Source organism: Eutrema salsugineum, unplaced genomic scaffold (assembly GCF_000478725.1).
Source record: "Eutrema salsugineum unplaced genomic scaffold, Eutsalg1_0 scaffold_12, whole genome shotgun sequence".
NCBI classification, from domain to species: Eukaryota; Viridiplantae; Streptophyta; class Magnoliopsida; order Brassicales; family Brassicaceae; genus Eutrema; species Eutrema salsugineum.
Genome location: NW_006256895.1, coordinates 8,452,925 through 8,473,157, shown reverse-complemented (window position 1 = coordinate 8,473,157; position 20,233 = coordinate 8,452,925). Strand labels below are relative to the sequence as shown.

At 45.1% G+C, this 20,233-nt stretch overlaps 1 protein-coding gene across 1 annotated transcript; it reads left to right on the top strand.

Moving 5' to 3' along the window:
* The first annotated feature begins 7,896 nt into the window (after window positions 1-7,896).
* LOC112089180 (uncharacterized protein At3g60930, chloroplastic-like) lies at window positions 7,897-9,095 on the top strand. The gene is made up of 2 exons (XM_024160156.1): window positions 7,897-8,395; window positions 8,485-9,095. The coding sequence occupies exons 1-2, from the start codon at window positions 7,897-7,899 to the stop codon at window positions 9,093-9,095; spliced, it is 1,110 nt and encodes a 369-aa protein (XP_024015924.1).
* The last annotated feature ends 11,138 nt before the right edge of the window (window positions 9,096-20,233 follow it).

Here is a 20,233-nt window from a genome sequence, read left to right as displayed (position 1 = left end):
GTGGCTGTGGCTGAGGATGAAGAAGAAACAGAGAGTGATCCTGAAGTAGCATTGCAGCCGGTTAAGAAAGCAAAGACAAAACCAGAACCTGAGGACAAAGAACCAACTTTTGATGACTACTTTGCTATGTTCAAGGATGTAAAGGTGCTGCAAACCAAGTTTCCTGATATGGAACTGCTGAAAAAGATGGGGCTTCTTGAAGAGGTTCAGATCATTTTTAACAACATGGGATTTGGTGGATTCTTTGAGATGAAAGATGTGGCTCATGATGGAGTAACACAAGAGTTCCTTGCATCCCTTGAAGTTTGTGGATATGGCCCAAGAGATCAGAGGATCATGGAGGGAAATGGTCTTGGGCATATAGAGTTCACCATCAATGGTACACAATACCATGTGAGCTTCAAGGAATTAGATGAGATCTTTGCCTTCTCAAGACCTACACATGATGAGACATTGAAGTTCACATACCCTGATCACATGATTACTGACCTGTGGGATACAATTGGTTTTGGGAGCTTCAGAGGAGGAAGATGCAAGAGTTCATGGATAAGAAACCCAGCCATCCGTTATGCTCACAAAGTGCTATGCCAATGTTCTTTACCAAGCACAATGATGGTGTGGTGCATCTAGCTGACATGGAACTTCTGGGTATGGGTCTACATCCTCTCATCAGTCATTTGAAGAGCAAGAGAGAATTTCATCTCCCACACTTCATCCCTACTGGTGGTGCATTCTTGGCATGCCATATGCTGATATACAAAGACATTGCTTGGAGTGAGGGTAAGAGGCAGAAGCTCACTAAGTTGCACAATGGATGGTTAGTGACAAAGATTTTGAAAGCAAGGGGTTTTGTCTTTGATGATGTTGAGATCAAGCCTGAGTTGATTGATGAAGCTACTCTCACCAAGGTTGGGTTCTTAAAAGAAAGCAATGGTGAAAACTTCTTGTACACCTTCAAGCTCTTACAAGATGAGAAAGTCCAAGTTCTGTTGCCACATCCAGCCATCACCACTCTCACAGAAAGGCACAATGTCCCCTTTATTGTTCTAAAGGATCAGCTCTACAACCCAGCCATTCACCCTCCAATTCGCAAATGCAAGAGGACTGCAAGTTCTAAGGATAAAGAGCCAGTTGAAAAGCAGAGCACAACTGGGACCGCCGGTTGTGAGAATGAGGAGCCAAGAGATTTTGAAAGAAGGATGGGAGCAGGCCGGTACCACTTTGATCCTTACTTTTGGGGTGAGCCTGATTATCACACAAGGAAGCTGTATTCCAGAGTTAACAGCCTTCAGAAATGGTGCAAATGGCAAGACAAAACGATCCACAAGCTCGTTGACTGTGTTAGGCAACTTAAGAAGAAGGTTAAAAAACTCACAGCTCCAGCCACCTCACCCAAACAAGGTGCAAGAGAAGATGTGGGAGAAAGCTCAGCCGCTCATGACCTTGTGTTACCACCAGGAAAAGAAGACTGGGTGAACCCAGCCACAGCATTCCTACCAGACTCACCTGAGAGCAGCCCACCTAGATACTCAACTCCATCATGTTCCACCTCCAACCCATCCCACTACCTGGGATCAGACCTCAGTGATTGAGGTAAACACTCAAAACTCTGTATATATGCATATAGATCTTCTTTTCCCTTTTGCATTTTACTTTTTTGCTTTGCTTTAACTCCTTTCTCATGCTTTTATAACACAAGGGACTGTGTCATTTAAGTGTGGGGGAGGAGTTTCATCCTTTACTAATCATGTTTTCTCTTTTCTTATTTTACACTTTGAGTCTTGAGTCACATTCTTGCATGCATTCATGTAGTTTCATCTAAGTGCATATAAAAAACCAAAAAAATGGAAAAACCAGAAACATTTTCACAAAAAAATGATGTACTTGACTTGCAAAGTTTGAATTGAACTCAACTCTAATTAAGTGGGAACCTTGAACTTGACTTGAAAATATCTTGTGATGCATTGTTTGAAAAAGCTTGTGGATACCGATATACATACTTGAGCTAGAACCATTGTTTTTACCACCCTTTTTCCTTAGCTCAAGTAGCTGAATCCGCATCATGGATCAGTTCCCTCACCTTGAACCCATCCTTCTTTCAAGCCAATGTTTGTGTGTGAATTGAAAGGCCACCTTGGATCAAACTTAGCAGAAAGTGTTAGGTTTAAAGCGACAAGGGCAGGTCTCATTGAGTGCTGTGTTCCAACATCAAGGAACTGAGAGTGTTGGCAAGGAATAAGTGTGGGGGAAAAGACTTGTTGGTGAGTGGAAAAAGGTGAGATGAGTGGAAAAGAGAAAGTGGAAATAGCTAGGGGAATGAAAGAAAAAAGAAATCAGTCTTGGAGTTTTGAGTTAAAGAAAGTGAGCTCTGTGATATGTTCATAATTTGCATCATTTAGGTTGCATATTTCATTCCAAATCATGTTTTAATTCATGCATTTTAGGTCCTTAGGGTTTGTTTTAGAACTTAGGAGATGCGTTAGGTCCCAATGAGTCTTTGCATGTTTTGAGTGTTTATCAGGTGCATTTGGAGCTATTTGGAGTTGAAGAGGTGAATCCCGGAAGAGAAATGGTGATCAAAGCTTGAAAGGAGGTTCTCGGCCATTCTCGCTGACCAGGAAGGTTTTTCTCGGCCATTCTCGCGTACCAGGAAAGATTTTATTGGCCAAAACACGTACCGCGGGTGGATCTTATCGGCCAAAACGCGTACCGGCTAAAGGATCTCTCGGCCAAAATCTCCGGGTGCAAACACGTTTCCGAAATCGCCTGTCCGGGGAACCTTCCGGTCCGATTCAGATGTCGGGTGCTTCATAGAAGTAGGAGAGGATTGGATCACGGTTTCATAGCGAGTAGAATCATGGAATTCGGACGCGTGAGCAGAGAGTTAAGCTCGTCGTAAGAAACCCCTGTCTCGCTGCTGTTTTGGACCGAGCCGATGAGCTCCGAAGAATGCAAAGGACGGTGCATTTCCACGCCGATTCAGTTTCCGGGGCCTTCATGAGAATCAGAGACACTTGAGTCCTCTTTTCAGAACGTCCGAGATCATTCCATTCGGAGCTATGAGCAGGAAGATACAGTCTCCGGAATGGACACATGTCTAGACGCCTCTCTCTGATCGTGTAAATGCATTGCAAAGATGTGCCCTCCAGGAAGCCTTCCACTTCCTAAGCACCGAAGTTCCCTTCCCCAAAGTTGGAGATAAATGAGTCCTCTGTCTTCTGCAACCGGAATCACTCAATTCGGACAAGTTTCGTGGAAGTTACACTCTGTGGAATGCGCAGTGGTCCAAGCTGCTCTGAATGCTGCGAGATGGTCTTGCTACTTGGTTAACCCGCAGGCCTGAAGGCGAATGCCTGAAAGCTGATGCTGCGAGTTGAGAAGTGCGGGTAAGCTATCACTGGATGAGGTCTGAGGCTCCCGAGCAAGAGAAATGCTAAGTCCACAATCGTGCGACTTAGGCATGCGAGTTAGCTGCGCCTGGAACTAAGCCGCACGATCACTCGCAAATCACTCCGCCTTGAGCCTGCGACCTAGGTGAAATGGAAACCAACCCGCACATATGCACATTACCCAGAAACCGCCTTGGTCCTGCGAGTTGAAGAAGAAGGAGATCAAGCCGCAGCAAGACTCGCAAAGCACTCCTACTTGGGCATGCGGCTAAGACAAGCGATTTAAGTCTCACAAGCAAAGTTCTTCATCTACTGCGACTTGGGCGTGCTACCTGGGAGACACTGGACCAACCCGCAGTAATTCCACTTTATCCATTAAAGCCGGGTCAGGACCCGGTTTGTTCCGGGCTGACCCGGTTCGTTTTTAGAGAGGAATAAATACTTTTTAGGGTTTTTTCTGAAAGGACCAAGCTTTATTCCCTTTCTCTCTTGACTCTTTTGTGAAAAAAGACTCCACCAAGAAGAGAAATATCGATTTTTGGCTTTTTAATCAATAGAGTTTAAGAGATTTTTGAGTTTTAAAGCTGCTTTCTTCTTAATCTACTATCTCCATCTCCATTTCTCATCATTAATCATGCTAATCTTCTCCACTTGCAAAGGTTAAAAGAGATAAGTATGATTAGTGAGTAGTCACCTTAATGAGATTCTAGATGTGTAGGTTAGGGTGCTAAAGTGTTAGATTAGGAATGCTTAGGGCTAGATTCATTGATTCATCTCTCTAAACAGCTGTTCTCTATGCTAGATCCTTGCATATCACTTGAGATCTAGATTCTGGGAATTTCATGCACCAAAAGTGTTTGATGAAATTCCTGAAAGAGCTGTATTAGAGGTTTAAGCATTTTCTGCATGATGATGTATTGTTATTTGCTTGAATGATCATTAAGAACTGTTTATTAATGCATATTGATTCATATTTCACAAATGGGAATTTGGTTTGAAAATGGATTAGTATAGGGGTTAAAACCTTCATGAGAGGATTAACCTAGATTAGAGTTCTTAATCGTTTGAATCATGTCTCATCATTGTCATTAGCATTTCTAGTTTAGCACCAAAGCACCCTAACCAACTATCATGTCTAGAATCTCATGCCTCCATCATATCATATTCACATCATTTGTCATTGTCATTAGTCTTTAATCCTGTTTAAGTTTGTAGTTGTCATTAGTTACCCAAAATCACTCTTGTTTGCTTGAATTAAGAACCTGATCACATAGTTTAGTGTCTAACACCACACTGGATTGATAAACCTCTTTGTGCTACTTTGACAAGGGGATTGATAGCCCTGAGACCCTAAAAAGTCCTATCTATCACTCTGGTGTGTTGAAAAGAAAGAGTCTAGCCTCTAAGTAAAAGGAAAAGAAATGAAGCCAAAGAGCTCAATTTCAAAAGAAAGAAGAAAAAGAGGCTAGAGGTTGCAAAAGAAAAAGAGCTGTGTAAAGTTTGAACTCCAAGACTTGAGAGTGAAAGTGAAAAGTAAGTCTCCTAGTGAGAGGAAAATAAGTGTAAAAAGTGAGGTTCTTGAGAGAGTGAACAAGTGAGAAAGCTTTGAGTAGAGAGTGGGGTGTGATGATTCTTTGCCCTTCTATGCATAGGTTGCTTTTTACCTTTAGCATTCTGCCAAAGTTTGATCATTCATAGAGAGATCCCTTTGCTGCATTAAACCCGCTTGAACACTGATGAGATCATTTTAATCTCATAGCCTCTCCCTAGCCAAGCCAGCTTGTTTAAACATTGCATCATGAGATTCACCTGATAAACTTAATGAATGTGAAAGAGTTGAGAGAGAGAAGAACTTGTGGAGATTCCTTGCTGAGTTGATATATATCTGAGTATGGCTTTGCATTGCATAATTGAGCATGAACTTGAATTCTCATTGTGATCACGTCTCTCAAAAAGGAAATGTGAACTCCCATGCATTCAACCTCTCTCTCTCATTTGTTCTTGTTTGCTTGAGGACAAGCAAAGAAAAAGTGTGGGGGAGTTGATATGTTCATAATTTGCATCATTTAGGTTGCATATTTCATTCCAAAGCATATCTTATTCCATGCATTTTAGGTCCTTAGGGTTTGTTTTAGGACTTAGGAGATGCATTAGGTCCCAATGAGTCTTTGCATGTTTTGAGTGTTTATCAGGTGCATTTGGAGCTATTTGGAGTTGAAGAGGTGAATCCAGAAAGAGAAATGGTGATCAGGGTTTGAAAAATGGCAAAAATGGGTTTTTGGAGGTTCTCGGCCATTCTCACGTACCGCAGGAAGGTTTTCTCGGCCATTCTCACGTACCGCGGGTGGATCCCTCGGCCAAAACGCGTACCGGCTAATGAATTTCTCGGCCAAAATCTCCGGGTGCATACACGTTTCCGAAATCGCCTGTCCGGGGAACCTTCCGGTCCGATTCAGCTGTCGGGTGCTTCATCAAAGTTGGAGAAGATTGGATCACGGTTCCAGAGCAAGTGGAATCATGGAATTCGGACGCGTGAGCAGAAAGCTAAGCTCGTCGGAAGAAACTCCTGTCTTGCTGCCGTTTTGGACCAAGCCGATGAGCTCCGACGAATGCGAAGGACGGTGAACTTCCAGACCGATTCAGTTTACGGGGCCTTCATCAGAATCCGAGATGATTGAGTCCTCTTTCCAGAACGTCCGAGATCATTCAATTCGGAGCTATGAGAAAGAAGATAACGTCTCCGGAATGGACACATGTCTAGACGCCTTTCTCTGATCGTGTAAATGCACTGCGAAGATGAGCCCTCCAGGAAACATTCCACTTCCCAAGCACCGAAGCTTCCTCCACAAAAGTTGAAGATATATGAGTCTTCTGTCCTCTGAAACCGGAAGCACACAATTCAGACAAATATCTTAGAGGTTACGCTTCCCTGAACGCGAAGTGGTCCGAGGAGCCCTGAACGATGCGAGATTGATAACACCTATCTTGGCTTTGAAATTTTGCTAAGGGAAAGATGGCACGATGGAATGCCACGGTCCACACCTGACCGTGGCACTTAATTGCAGTCCTTCGGCGTTTGACACGATCTTCATGCCACGGTCTACACTTGACCGTGGCAAAGTAACATTTGGCCGCGGAAGGACTTTACTCACATTCGGCACATGACACAATCTCTGTGCCACGGTTTAAGACTTGGCCGTGGCAACTTTGTGCAACTTCTCGGCGTTTGACACGGTCTCCACGCCACGGCCTAGGACTTGGCCGTGGCAACCTTGCGCATACTTTCGGCGTTTGACACGGCCATGCATCATGGCTTCACATCTGATCGTGGCAACTTTGTGCGTTCTTTCGACGTTTGACACGACCACCTGCCACAGCTTGACCCAAACTTGCTAGACCGTGGCACCATGATTCATCCAAGAACACGAGATACAAGACTTGACACGGTCACTTGCCACGGCCTGACCAAGAACCTGCTAGACCGTGGCAATCTCATTCTTTACCCACCAAGGCCGGGTCAGTACCCGGTTTGTTCCGGGTTGACCCGGTTCGTCCAAGGATTCTATAAATACTTTTTAGACCTAATTTGGAGAGAACTTTTATCCTACTTTTAGTGAAAGACCACTTGTTAATACCTTGCTTTTGAGTTTAATATCGGTTTGAATAGTGTTTCCTCTTAATCTATCATCTCCATCTCTATTTCTCATCATTAATCATGCCAATCTTCTCAACTTGCAAAGGTTTAAGATAGATTAGTATGATTAGTGAGTAGTCACCTTAATGAGGTTCTAGATGTGTAGGTTAGGGTGCTAAAGTGTTAGATTAGGAGTGCTTAGGGCTAGATTCATTGATTCATCTCTCTAAACAGCTGTTCTCTATGCTAGATCCTTGCATATCACTTGAGATCTAGATTCTAGGAATTTCATGCACCAAAAGTGTTTGATGAAATTCCTGAAAGAGCTGTATTAGGGGTTTAAGCATTTGCTGCATGATGATGTATTGTTATTTGCTTGAATGATCATTAGAACTGTTTATTAATGCATATGATTCATATTTCACAAATGATGATTTGGTTTGAAAATGGATTAGTATAGGGGTTAATACCTTCATGAGAGGATTAACCTAGATTAGAGTTCTTAATCATTTGAATCATGTCTCATCATTGTCATTAGCATTTCTAGTTTAGCACCAAAGCACCCTAACCAACTATCATCTCTAGAATCTCATGCCTCCATCATATCATAATCATGTCACTTGTCATTGTTTAGTTCTTCTTTAGTCTTTAATCCTGTTTTTAAGTTTGTAGTTGTCATTAGTTAATCAAAACCACTCTTGTTTGCTTGAATTAAGAATCTGATCACATAGTTTAGTGTCTAACACCACATATGGATTGATAAACCCCTTGTACTACAAGACAGGGGATTGATAACCTCTACAAAGAGCCTTGAAAGCTCTTAGTTATCAGCAAAAACGAGTGAAAAGACAAAAACCTGACCCGCCCGGCTCTATGCTCTCCTCCCCTGATTCACTCGAGGCGTTGAGATGTCGTTTCGAGATATCCGAGGCGGTAGAATTCGTCCTTCCAGAGAAGAATGACCGAGCCGACAAACCCCTTGAGAATCACTTTACTCTGTACGAGGCATTCTTTGAGCTTTGTTTTCTTCTGTTTCCGATCCCCGGAGTTATCCTTGAGTACCTCTGGAAACATGGGATCTCAATCGGGCAGATCATGCCGAGGGGTCTGCGGCACATGATCGGTATTCTGGTTCGAAGCTTTGAATGCGGGCTCGATATTGAACTGAATCACCTGCTAAACTTGTTGGAGATCAGAAAAGCTCTGAAGGGAGACAGATTTTACATCTCCAACAAGTCCAACCGCCGGATCATAGGTGGTTTTCCAAGCAAGGATCAGTTTTGGACCGAGCGCTTCTTCTATGTCTTGGTGAACGAGGCGTCAGTCGGCGAGGATTACGTTCAAAAAACCAAGACCGCTTCGGGACCACTTGGTAGCCGATCCGAAGCTTTGCCTCGGCTTGGAACTGTTATCGTATAATCTTCCCTTACCGAGCTGATTGTTTTCGTGTTGTTTTTGCAGTTCGGAACATTTTTCCCCAAATTCCCGACGACCTCTTTGTTGTCCGAGATTCTCTTGCGGCTCGGAGAGTTAATTGGAGGAAGCATTTTACATTCGAGAGAGTGGAAAGAGCGGGAGCCATTCTTGTCGGAGTTCCTGTTAGCTCTTCGTCTTCAAATTCCTCACAAGACATAAGGGAGAAAATGGTGATCATTACTCTTAGAGATAAGAAAAGGCGTGAGGAAGAAGAAGCTGCGAGACGAGCCGCTGAGGCGGCTCAAACAGAGACCGAGGCTGTCCCTCAGAACGATCCGCCGAGCCGTGAAGGTGAAGGCACAGTCCGAGCCGCGGAGGCACACGTTGCCGAGGCAACCGAGAAAGAAGTAGCGCCCGAGGTGGAACCGGGCGAAATTATTCCCGAGGCGTCGAAAGATGACGCTGCGGCGCGGAGTAAAACTCCTTCCAACTCGGCTTTTCTGGCTCTTCCGAAGTCATCGAGACCCCCGACTTTGCTTTTACAGAAGCATGATTCTGGCCGAAAACGTTTGGCCGCTGATAAGGGGAAGGGCGTAGCTATCCAAAAGGACAAGCCGGCCAAGAAGAAACGCAAGAAGGCGTGTCGACGACCCTGATGCCTCGGCAATGATGTTTGCATGTGTTAACAATGCGAACACGCCTCTTCCTCCTCCTGAGAAGCTGAGGAGACCGAGGTCGTATGGCGCGATGGCACAACGCGCTACCAAGATATGTTCTGTTTACTCTCCTTATTTTATCAAATTCTTACTAAGTGTTTAACACGTACTATTCTTTGCAGTTTGTAGCGGCCATCAACGAGCTGATGGCAGAATACGAGGCGGACCTGTCCAAGGTCAAACGTCACCTGGACGAGGCTCGGAACGAGGCCGCGGCGGCGAAGGGGAAGCTGGACGAGGCTCGGAATGAGACCGCGGCGGCAAAGGGGAAGCTGGACGAGGCAATGACAATGGTGTCGAGGCTAGAAGAGGAGAAGATAGTTCTTCGTGCCGATGTCGACAAGGTTTCCGCCTCGGTCATTCGCCTCGAGGAAGCTAGGAGAGCCAAAAGCGTCGAGGTGGCTTTGCTCAAAAGGCGTATCGAGGCCAAGGATGCCTTGTTTAACGCCAAGGTCAAGCGTGCGAACAAAGAAGCGAGGCGAGAGCTGACGGCTAAGTTTCAGGAACGCCTTGCCAAGGTGGAGGAAGGTTTGGCCAAGCTCGAGAAGGCCAAATCCGATGAGAACGAGCTGGGGCAAATCAAGGGCAACCTTGCGATGATCGCCGATCTGAGGAAACCAGACGGCCCAACACTCGACGACGAGGAGGCGAAGCTAAAGAGCTGGGAGAGCGAGTACGCCGACGACGAGGCTGTCCCTCAGGACGATCCGCCGAGCCGTGAAGGTGAAGGCACGGTCCGAGCCGTGGAGGCAAACGTTGCTGAGGCGACCGAGAAAGAAGTAGCGTCGAGGTGGAACCGGGCGAAATTATTCCCGAGGCGTCAAAAGATAAATCTGCGGCGCGGAGTAAAACTCCTTCCAACTCGGCTATTCTGGCTCTTCCGAAGTCATCGAGACCCCCGAATTCGCTTTTACAGAAGCATGATTCTGGCCGAAAACGTTTGGCAGCTGATAAGGGGAAGGGTGTTGCTATCCAGAAGGACGAGCCGGCCAAGAAGAAACGCAAGCAGGCGCGTCGACGACCCTGACGCCTCGGCAATGATGTTTGCACGTGTTAACAATGTGAACACGCGTCTTCCTCCTCCTGAGAAGCTGAGGAGACCGAGGTCGTATGGCGCGATGGCACAGCGCGGTACCAAGGTATGTTCTGTTTACTCTCCTTATTTTATCAAATTCTTACTAAGTGTTTAACGCGTATTATTCTTTGCAGTTTGTAGCGGCCATCAACGAGCTGATGGCTGAATACGAGGCGGACCTGTCCAAGGTCAAACATCGCCTGGAGGAGGCTCGGAATGAGGCCGCGGCGGCGAAGGGGAAGCTGGACGAGGCTCGGAATGAGACCGCGGCGGCAAAGGGGAAGCTGGACGAGGCGATGACCGTGGTGTCGAGGCTAGAAGAGGAGAAGATAGTTCTTCGTGCCGATGTCGACAAGGTTTCCGCCTCGGCCATTCGCCTCGAGGAAGCTAGGAGAGCCAAAAACACCGAGGTGGCATTGCTCAAAAGGCGTATCGAGGCCAAGGATGCCTTGTTTAACGCCAAGGTCAAGCGTGCGAAGAAAGAAGCGAGGCGAGAGCTGACGGCTAAGTTTCAGGAACGCCTTGCCAAGGTGGAGGAATGTTTGGCCAAGCTCGAGAAGGCCAAAACCGATGAGAACGAGCTGCGGCAAATCAAGGGCAACCTTGCGATGATCGCCGATCTGAGGAAACCAGACGGCCCAACGCTCGACGACGACTAGGCGAAGCTAAAGAGCTGGGAGAGCAAGTACGCCGACGACGAGGCTATCCCTCAGGACGATCCGCTGAGCCGTGAAGGTGAAGGCACGGTCCGAGCCGCAGAGGCAAACGTTGCCGAGGCGACCGAGAAAGAAGTAGCGCCTGAGGTGGAACCGGGCGAAATTATTCCCGAGGCGTCAAAAGATGACTCTGCGGCAAGGAGTAAAACTCCTTCCAACTCGGCTATTCTGGATCTTCCGAAGTCATCGAGACCCCCGACTTCGCTTTTACAGAAGCATGATTCTGGCCGAAAACGTTTGGCAGCTGATAAGGGGAAGGGCGTAGCTATCCAAAAGGACGAGCCGGCCAAGAAGAAACGCAAGCAGGCGCGTCGACGACCCTGACGCCTCGGCAATGATGTTTGCACGTGTTAACAATGCGAACACCCGTCTTCCTCCTCCTGAGAAGCTGAGGAGACCGAGGTCGTATGGCGCGATGGCACAGCGCGGTACCAAGGTATGTTCTGTTTACTCTCCTTATTTTATCAAATTCTTACTAAGTGTTTAACGCGTACTATTCTTTGCAGTTTGTAGCGGCCATCAACGAGCTGATGGCTGATTACGAGGCGGACCTGTCCAAGGTCAAACGTCGCCTGGACGAGGCTCGGAATGAGGCCGCGGCAGCGAAGGGGAAGCTGGACGAGGCTCGGAATGAGACCGCGGTGGCAAAGGGGAAGCTGGACGAGGCGATGACCATGGTGTCGAGGCTAGAAGAGGAGAAGATAGTTCTTTGTGCCGATGTCGGCAAGGTTTCCGCCTCGGTTATTCGCCTCGAGGAAGCTAGGAGAGCCAAAAGCGCCGAAGTGGCGTTGCTCCAAAAGCGTATCGAGGCCAAGGATGCCTTGTTTAACGCCAAGGTCAAGCGTGCGAAGAAAGAAGCGAGGCGAGAGCTGACGGCTAAGTTTCAGGAACGCCTTGCCAAGGTGGAGGAAGGTTTGGCCAAGCTTGAGAAGGCCAAAACCGATGAGAACGAGCTGGGGCAAATCAAGGGCAACCTTGCAATGATCGCCGATCTGAGGAAACCAGACGGCCCAACGCTCGACGACGAGGAGGCGAAGCTAAAGAGCTGGGAGAGCGAGTACGCCGACGACGAGGCTGTCCCTCAGGACGATCCGCCGAGCTGTGAAGGTGAAGGCTGATTGCGAGCAAAAGCGGGGTTGGTTGTTTTCGTTTTACTAAGCTTCAGGTTTTAAATTTATAACCCCTAAATGTCTGGAAGTGCACAGATGTGCGCTGTAGTACTTAGGGTACCGATCCACAGAGAATTAGTTGTTTCAGTACGAATTCACTGCAACGCTTAAATCAGATTAGAACTAAAAAGGTTTTGGTTTTGGTTTTGAGTTTTCGTTGTTACTAAATCTAAACTAGAAATCAAAGAAAACAAAAGCAATTGCAGGCAATTAAAACAAGTAAAAAAAGCGATTAAACTAAGGCCAATGAAAGTAGGTAATAAGCGAATAAATCAAAGACAAATTGAAAGCAGGAAAAATTGAATAAGAAGCAAAGGTTGTAAGCAATTAAAGACAAACGTTGGGGCACAAGGGGTTTCGCAGGGGTTCCAGGACTAAGCTATGTCGATTTTAAACAAGTGATAAAGGTAATCAACTACGTATGCTCTAGAACTCGAGGCACAGAAGTATGAATAGCCTACTTTCGCAGCACTAAACAACTATCTCTCGCAACCCTAATCAGTAGGTTTCCACTCTGATTCTGGAAGGGAGAAGATGCAATAGCAGAACAAGACTCATCAATACTCACAACTCAAATACATGTAGGTTTCCACTCCTAAAGAAGAATTGCTCGTTTCACCCTAGTTCAGACAATCAATGAAAGTTTTCGCAACATATCATATCAGATCGGCTTCTAAGTGGCCAGCAAAGAATCACGCAGTAAGATTAAAGGCAAACGAAGAACATCTAGAAGATTAATAATCCTAAATCTATCGATTCATAAGCGAAGACACATGAAATTCCCTTTGAACAATCCCTTTAAACCCAACTGGGTAACCACTCAAACATATTGTAAACAATCATCACAGAGTATTGAAAGTGCACGAAATTAAAGAGAATAAGGAAGAAAAACGAAGAACGGAGAAGCAGATGGAGGCGCGATGGCATCCTCCAGCGGCGGCTCCTTCTTCCGAGACGGCGGCGGCTCTCTAGGGTTGATCTCACGAAAATCTCTCTCTCTCTAAGTTGGCTAAGTTTCGGTTCTTTCTCTTTAGAATGACCTAAAGTGGGTATTTATAGCTTCTGGGGTGGTTCTGGACACTTAGGGCTTCAAAAATAACGAGAGGAATTGATCTGGGCTTTAATTAAGTCGTCGGAAAAGTGAACGACCAAAGTCCGCGGTCGCGGTGGCTCTACCCGCGGGAAAATGGGTGTTGGCCGCGGTCCCGGCACTTGCTCTCTTCCGGAACTGCATTTTCTGTCATTCTGTCTACTGGAAGGTGACATGCTTTTCCGTAAACTAGGTTAAATGGTGTTGTTCCTAATGGCGTCTTGAATGCTGTTCGATATGCCTATAATGCATCGTCAAGCTTGATAGACCAATCTTTGCGATGAACTCCAGTAGTTTTCTGCAAAATCGACTTGATATCTCTGTTTGAGATTTCTACTTGACCGCTGGTTTGGGGATGGTATGGAGAAGCAACTTTATGTGTAACTCCATTCTTTCTAAGAAGGTTCTCGAAAACTCTGTTGATGAAATGTGATCCTCCGTCGCTTATCACAATTCTAAGAACTCCAAAACGCGGGAATATAACAGATTTAAACAGCTTCATGACAACTTTTGCATCATTGGTGGGACTAGCGACTGCTTCTACCCACTTAGAGACGTAGTCTACTGCTACTAAAATGTATTGGTTTCCAAAAGAAGTTGGAAAGGGTCCCATAAAATCTATTCTCCAGACAACGAAAATTTCGACTTCGAGAATAAAATTTTGAGGCATCTCATTCCTTTTGCTTATGTTGCCCATTCTTTGTCATTTATCGCATCGCGATATATAAGCTTGAGTATCTTTGAAGAAAGTAGGCCACCAAAAACCTGCTTGTAAGATCTTTGAAGCAGTTTTAAAAGTCGCAAAGTGTCCTGCGTAAGACGAGCTTTGGCATCCGAATAAAATTTCTTCCATCTGTTCTTCAGCCACGCATCTTCGGAATAACCCATCAGCACATCTCTTATAGAGATAGGGTTCATCCCAAAAATAATGTCTTATTTCTTTCAGAAACTTTTTCTTCCTATAACCAAAGAATTGTGGTGGTTCTACATCAGCTGCAAGGTAAACCATGGGGTGTTGAAAGCATCTGATCTTCGCATGAGTGGACATGCTGGTACGGTATTGGCATTGGTGGGGGTAGTATCTGTTGCATAGATGTTTTCTTCTGGCAAACTATCATTTAAGGGCAATCTTTCTTCAACTCGAATTCATGAAAGATGGTCTGCAACTCCATTATCTGCTCCTTTCCGATCTCGAATTTCGATATCGAATTCTTGCAGTAGGAGGATCCATCTTATCAACCGAGGTTTAGCGTCTTTCTTAGACATTAAATACTTGATTGCAGCATGATCAGTATGAACTATGACCTTAGATCCTACGAGATAAGAACGGAATTTCTCAAATGCAAATACGACAGCTAGAAGTTCTTTCTCTGTTGTAGCATAATTACATTGAGCTTCGTCAAGAGTTCTGCTTGCGTAGTAGATTACGTGCAGTTTCTTATCTTTTCGTTGGCCAAGCACTGCTCCGACTGCATAGTCACTTGCATCACACATGATTTCAAACGGGAGTTCCCAATCAGGTGCTTGCACGACTGGAGCGGAGACAAGAGCTTCTTTGATCTTATGAAACGCGGCTAAGCACTCATCATCGAACTCGAAGTTCGTTTCCTTGCAAAGCAAACGCGTAAGAGGTCTAGCTATTTGAGAAAAATCTTTTATGAATCGCCTATAGAATCCTGCGTGTCCTAAGAAACTACGGATGCCTTTTACGTTTGTGGGTGGTTGTAGGCTGGTCATGACTTCAATTTTAGCTTTGTCAACTTCAATTCCTTTTCCCGAAATTCTGTGCCCAAGCACGATTCCGTCTCGTACCATGAAGTGACATTTTTCCCAATTTAATACTAAATGCTTATCTTCACATCTTTGCAAAACTTTACCAAGGTTGCCTAGGCATTTTTCAAAAGAAGATCCATAGATAGAGAAATCGTCCATGAATATTTCCATGAAATCCTCAATAAAATCTGTGAAGATCGACATCATGCACCGCTGGAAGGTAGCAGGTGCATTACACAATCCAAAAGGCATACGTCTGTAAGCAAACGTGCCATATGGACAAGTAAACGTCGTTTTTTATTGATCCTCCGGGCGAATAGGTGATATGATCGTGACCAGCTCAGAGGAGGAGGAACCAGAGGTAGCTGGCAGGATCACTCGTTCCAGAGCTAGAGAGATGGCGAAGGAGGCTCACACACTCATTGCCACGGAGGACAGCGATCACCAGGAGGCTGGAGCTCACATCTTCAACATCTCTATCTTGAAGAATGAAGAACCCAGTAACAATGACTAGGTAACTTAGGTGATGATTCTGTACTCTTTTCCTTGGTGAGGATTTTGGAAGGCAAGGAGGTTCTTCTCCAAGGTTTTTAACGAGGCAGAAATCATTGCTACGTCGAGTTACTTAGAAGTTGTTACTAATGGGTAATAACGTGCAAAGTCACAATGACTTGTGCACTAGTTGTTTTAGGCGCACCACTTAGGTTTAGAAGGGACGCCTCGCTGTTTTATTTTTAAATTAAACTTCTTGTTGTTTTATTTCAAACTCCATGTTGTTTTGTTATTAGGGCTGCGATTTTCTCTCTTAGTCTATAAAAAAGAGAAAATCGCCTAAGTCATATTCAGTGAAGAATTTTGATCAAACTTTTAACGTGTTCTTCTCTCTTTGATTTCTGAGAACTAAAAACTCTGAAATTCGAATCTCTTAAAAACTGATCAGTTTACAAGAGATTCTTCTATCTATCCATCATCATCCGTTCGATTATCACACTACCACCACCACCCCATCGAATCGATCTCTCCTTCATCACCATCATCGATCCCTTTGCGACGAGCCACACACAACCATATCGAGTCTTCAACTCGATCCGCATAACCACCATCTCGATACATCGTCGCGATCACTATAACACCTACACGATACCATCGCATCTTCGTCGCACCACCATCACTGTTCCTTAAACCGTTTTCATCGCATCTATCCCTTCAAATCGCGATCTCGCGTTGTCTGTTGCCTTTCCTTCAGAGTCGATCATCTAGGATCGTATCACGTGGTATCAGAGCCAACTCTGAACCAAAGGCTGAGCAATCTCTAACCCTAATCGCGATTTTTGATTTGAATTCGTGTTTTGATTGTTAGGGCTTAGCGAGTTTGATTTGTGTGCATCGATCTGTTCCCTTTTGAATATTGTATCGTTATTGCTTCGTATCGTGAGTTCGTTTGCTATTGTTAGGGTTAGTCGGTTTGCTATCGTGTTTGTCTCAAGTTGTTCAGGTCGAGTCTTCATTGTATCGAGTCTAGGGTTTCGTCTTTTTTTTGATTTCGATAGGCTTGATAATTTGTTATTTCGTTTTTGTTTAGATTTGCTAAGAGACTTCATATTTTCATTTTTTTTTTAGGGTAAAAAAAAAAAAAAAAAAAAATTTCGTTAAATTTCATTAGTTTCTTTGAGTTTGTTTTTAGATTTCGTGGAGATCGGTTAATTTTTTTTTATGATGAGTTTAGTTTTGCTGTTTTGTGATTTCTTCTAGAACAAGTTACTGCGAGTTTTTTTTTTAAAAAATTTTTCAGGTACCATGGAGCTTTCGGCTGAGGCGATGGAAGCTCTGAACCGAGCAATGTCTCAACAAATTAAAGAAGCGAATCAGGCCATAGCAACTCAGCTCACACAACAAATCGAACAACTCAATGACAAGTTCGAGACGAAGATGACTGATCTGCTCAAAGACCTCAGTGCAAGTGGAGAAGAGTCGTCTCAAACTCCAACTCCTTCGGAAGCAATGCGCTTAGCAAAGGGTAAAGGGCACATAGGATCTTCTCGGAAACTTCCACGCCACCCAACACCTTCCGAAGCCAGGACTAAAGCTAAGTCCAGTCGAAGCCAGATTGGGGGCAGAGAGACTACGTTTAATCCAAGGAGGAATCCTACTGGTGCAGAACGAGATGGCCCAAGGGTAGATCGTCAGCACCGCCGAGAGGAATATATTGCTGGGCATCGAGTTACCCTGGAATCAGATCCAGAATACTATGAGGAGGACGAAGCTTCTGATCATAGCAGAGAAACTGTGAGACGAGATCGAGGCCGAGGACATGCTCGAGATTATGATCCTCTACTGCGTCATATCAAAATCCAGTATCCTCCTTTCCATGGAACCAATGATCCCGAAGCTTATCTAGATTGGGAAAGGAAGATGGAGTCTAATTTTCTGGTCCAAGGAACTTATGAGCTCAACAAGGTGAAGATTGCAGTCTCAGAATTTCATGGGTACGCACTTCTATGGTGGGAGCAGTTGGGAGTCACCAGAAATCGCCTGAGGGAACTTCCGATTACTACTTGGGATCAGCTTGTTATACAGATGAGGAAGCGGTTCGTTCCAGCCCATCATCAGCGCGAGATACTCAACAAACTTAGGCGCCTTGTCCAAGGTACGAAGTCTGTTCGAGATTATTATCAAGAATTGGAAACTTTGCTCATTCGTGCAGATTTACGAGAAGGCGAAGAGATGGTAATGTCGAGATTTCTTGGAGGACTTAACCGAGAAATTCAAGACAAGGTGGAACTTCAGGATTTCGCAGATATACAAGAGATGGTGCATAAGGCTGAATTGGTGGAATCTCAAGTCAAGAGGCGAAATTTCAAGTCCACATTTACGCCTAGTGTGCCGAAGCCTAAGGAGATCAGCAAGCCAGCTTACTCCAGAGACATCAAACCGCCATCTACTGGAGTTAAAGAAGAAGCTAAAGCTGAGTTCAAGCCTCGAGGTGGCACTTCTATCAGCAATGTGAGGTGTTTCAAATGTCAAGGAATGGGACATTACTCTCGAGATTGCCCAAACAAGAAGGTTTTCTTGTTACATGAGGGAGGAGAGATAGTTCCTCAAGAGGATTCAGAGGCCGAATATGAATTAGAGGAAGAGGAAGAAGCTGCTGCTGTGGGCGAGATGCTGGTTGCCAGAAGGACTTTGAGTGTTCAGAGTCAACCTGAAGAGACTTGTCAGCGAGAGAACCTGTTCCATACGAGATGCTTCATTCAAGGAAAAGTTTGTAGCCTGATCATAGATGGAGGAAGTTGTACTAATGCTGCAAGCGAAGAGATGGTTAAGAAGCTCCAGCTCAAGACTATTCCTCATCCAAGGCCGTATAAGCTTCAGTGGTTGAATGACAGTGGAGCCTTGACCGTATCTCAGCAAGTGATGGTTTCTCTATCCATTGGGAAGTATGAAGATGAGATTCTATGTGACGTCATTCCCATGGGTTCGAGTCATGTGTTGCTAGGCAGACCGTGGCAATCAGATCGTAGGGTGATACACGACGGTTACACCAACAAGCACTCATTCGAGTTCAAAGGTCGCAAAATTACCCTCCTACCTCTCACGCCTACCGAGATTTATCAAGATCAAGTTCAAATGAAGCTCAAGGAGAAGGAGAAAGTCGCCAACAGCCTCTACATAAACCACAGTGAATTTTCTAAACTCTTTGATCCTGAAATGACTACTTTTATGTTTGTGTACAAGGAATCCCTTGTTAGTACTAACCCTTCACAGGAGCTTCCTAGTGCTATGTTTGAGATTTTGCAGGAATACAAGGACGTTTTTCCAGTAGAAATTCCACCAGGGCTACCTCCAATTCGCGGGATAGAGCATCAGATTGACTTGGTACCAGGATCAGCCTTACCTAACAGGCCAGCATACCGAACCAATCCTGTAGAGACTAAGGAGCTGCAAAAGCAAGTGGAGGAGCTGATGAGCAAAGGCCATATCCGAGAAAGCTTGAGTCCATGTGCGGTTCCAGTTCTGTTGGTGCCAAAGAAGGATGGTTCCTGGAGGATGTGTGTAGACTGCCGAGCTATCAACAACATCACTGTGAAGTATCGGCATCCGATCCCAAGGCTAGATGATATGCTGGATGAGCTCTGTGGGTCGACAATCTTCTCTAAGATCGACTTGAAGAGTGGATATCATCAGATCAGAATGAAGGAAGGGGATGAGTGGAAAACGGCATTCAAGACAAAGCAAGGACTCTACGAGTGGCTAGTTATGCCGTTTGGCCTCACCAATGCTCCCAGCACCTTCATGAGACTAATGAACCATGCCCTGAGACCATTCATTGGCGTGTTCGTAGTGGTTTATTTCGTCGATATCCTCATCTACAGTAAAGGTTTGGAAGAACATCTAGATCACATCAGATCGGTTCTTGATGTTGATAAAAGCTATCAAGGAGTGGCCAACCCCCAAGAATATTGGAAAAGTCCAAAGTTTCCATGGCTTAGCAGGATTCTACAGGTGCAGGAGGAGTTAAAGTAGATGAAGAGAAGATAAAAGCTATCAAGGAGTGGCCAACCCCCAAGAATATTGGAGAAGTCCGAAGTTTCCATGGCTTAGCAGGATTCTACAGGCGTTTTGTTCGTGATTTCAGCACCATAGCCGCGCCTTTAACCGAAGTAATCAAGAAAGACGTGGGGTTCAAGTGGGGAGAGGCGCAAGAACAGGCTTTTACAGCCCTTAAAGAGAAGCTTATCAATTCGCCCTTACTAGTACTTCCTGATTTTACTAAGACTTTTGAGATTGAATGCGATGCTTCTGGTGTAGGTATTGGAGCAGTTCTTATGCAGGATAAGAAGCCCGTCGCTTACTTCAGCGAAAAGTTAGGAGGATCAACGCTGAATTATCCCACGTATGACAAGGAGTTATACGCATTGGTTCGAGCTCTCCAGACGTGGCAGCATTACTTATGGCCTAAGGAATTCGTCATTCATACCGATCACGAGTCTCTGAAGCACCTCAAGGGTCAGCAGAAACTTAACAAAAGACATGGGCGATGGATTGAGTTCATTGAGACATTCCCCTACATTGTTAAGTACAAAAAAGGTAAAGATAATGTGGTCACAGACGCATTATCCCGGAGGTACACTCTTGTTTCGACTTTAACATCAAAGTTGATTGGATTTGAGCATATTATAGATCTTTATGAATCTGACACTGACTTTTCTGAGAGCTATGCGAAATGTCATAAGTTTGCCTGTGAGAAATTTTAT

Bases quoted from the DNA above. Each gene is read 5' to 3' on its own strand.
- LOC112089180 (XM_024160156.1), top strand. From the start codon at position 7,897: ATGCTCTCCTCCCCTGATTCACTCGAGGCGTTGAGATGTCGTTTCGAG. The intron at 8,396-8,484 runs GTAGCCGATCCG...TTGTTTTTGCAG, and splicing joins GACCGCTTCGGGACCACTTG to TTCGGAACATTTTTCCCCAA.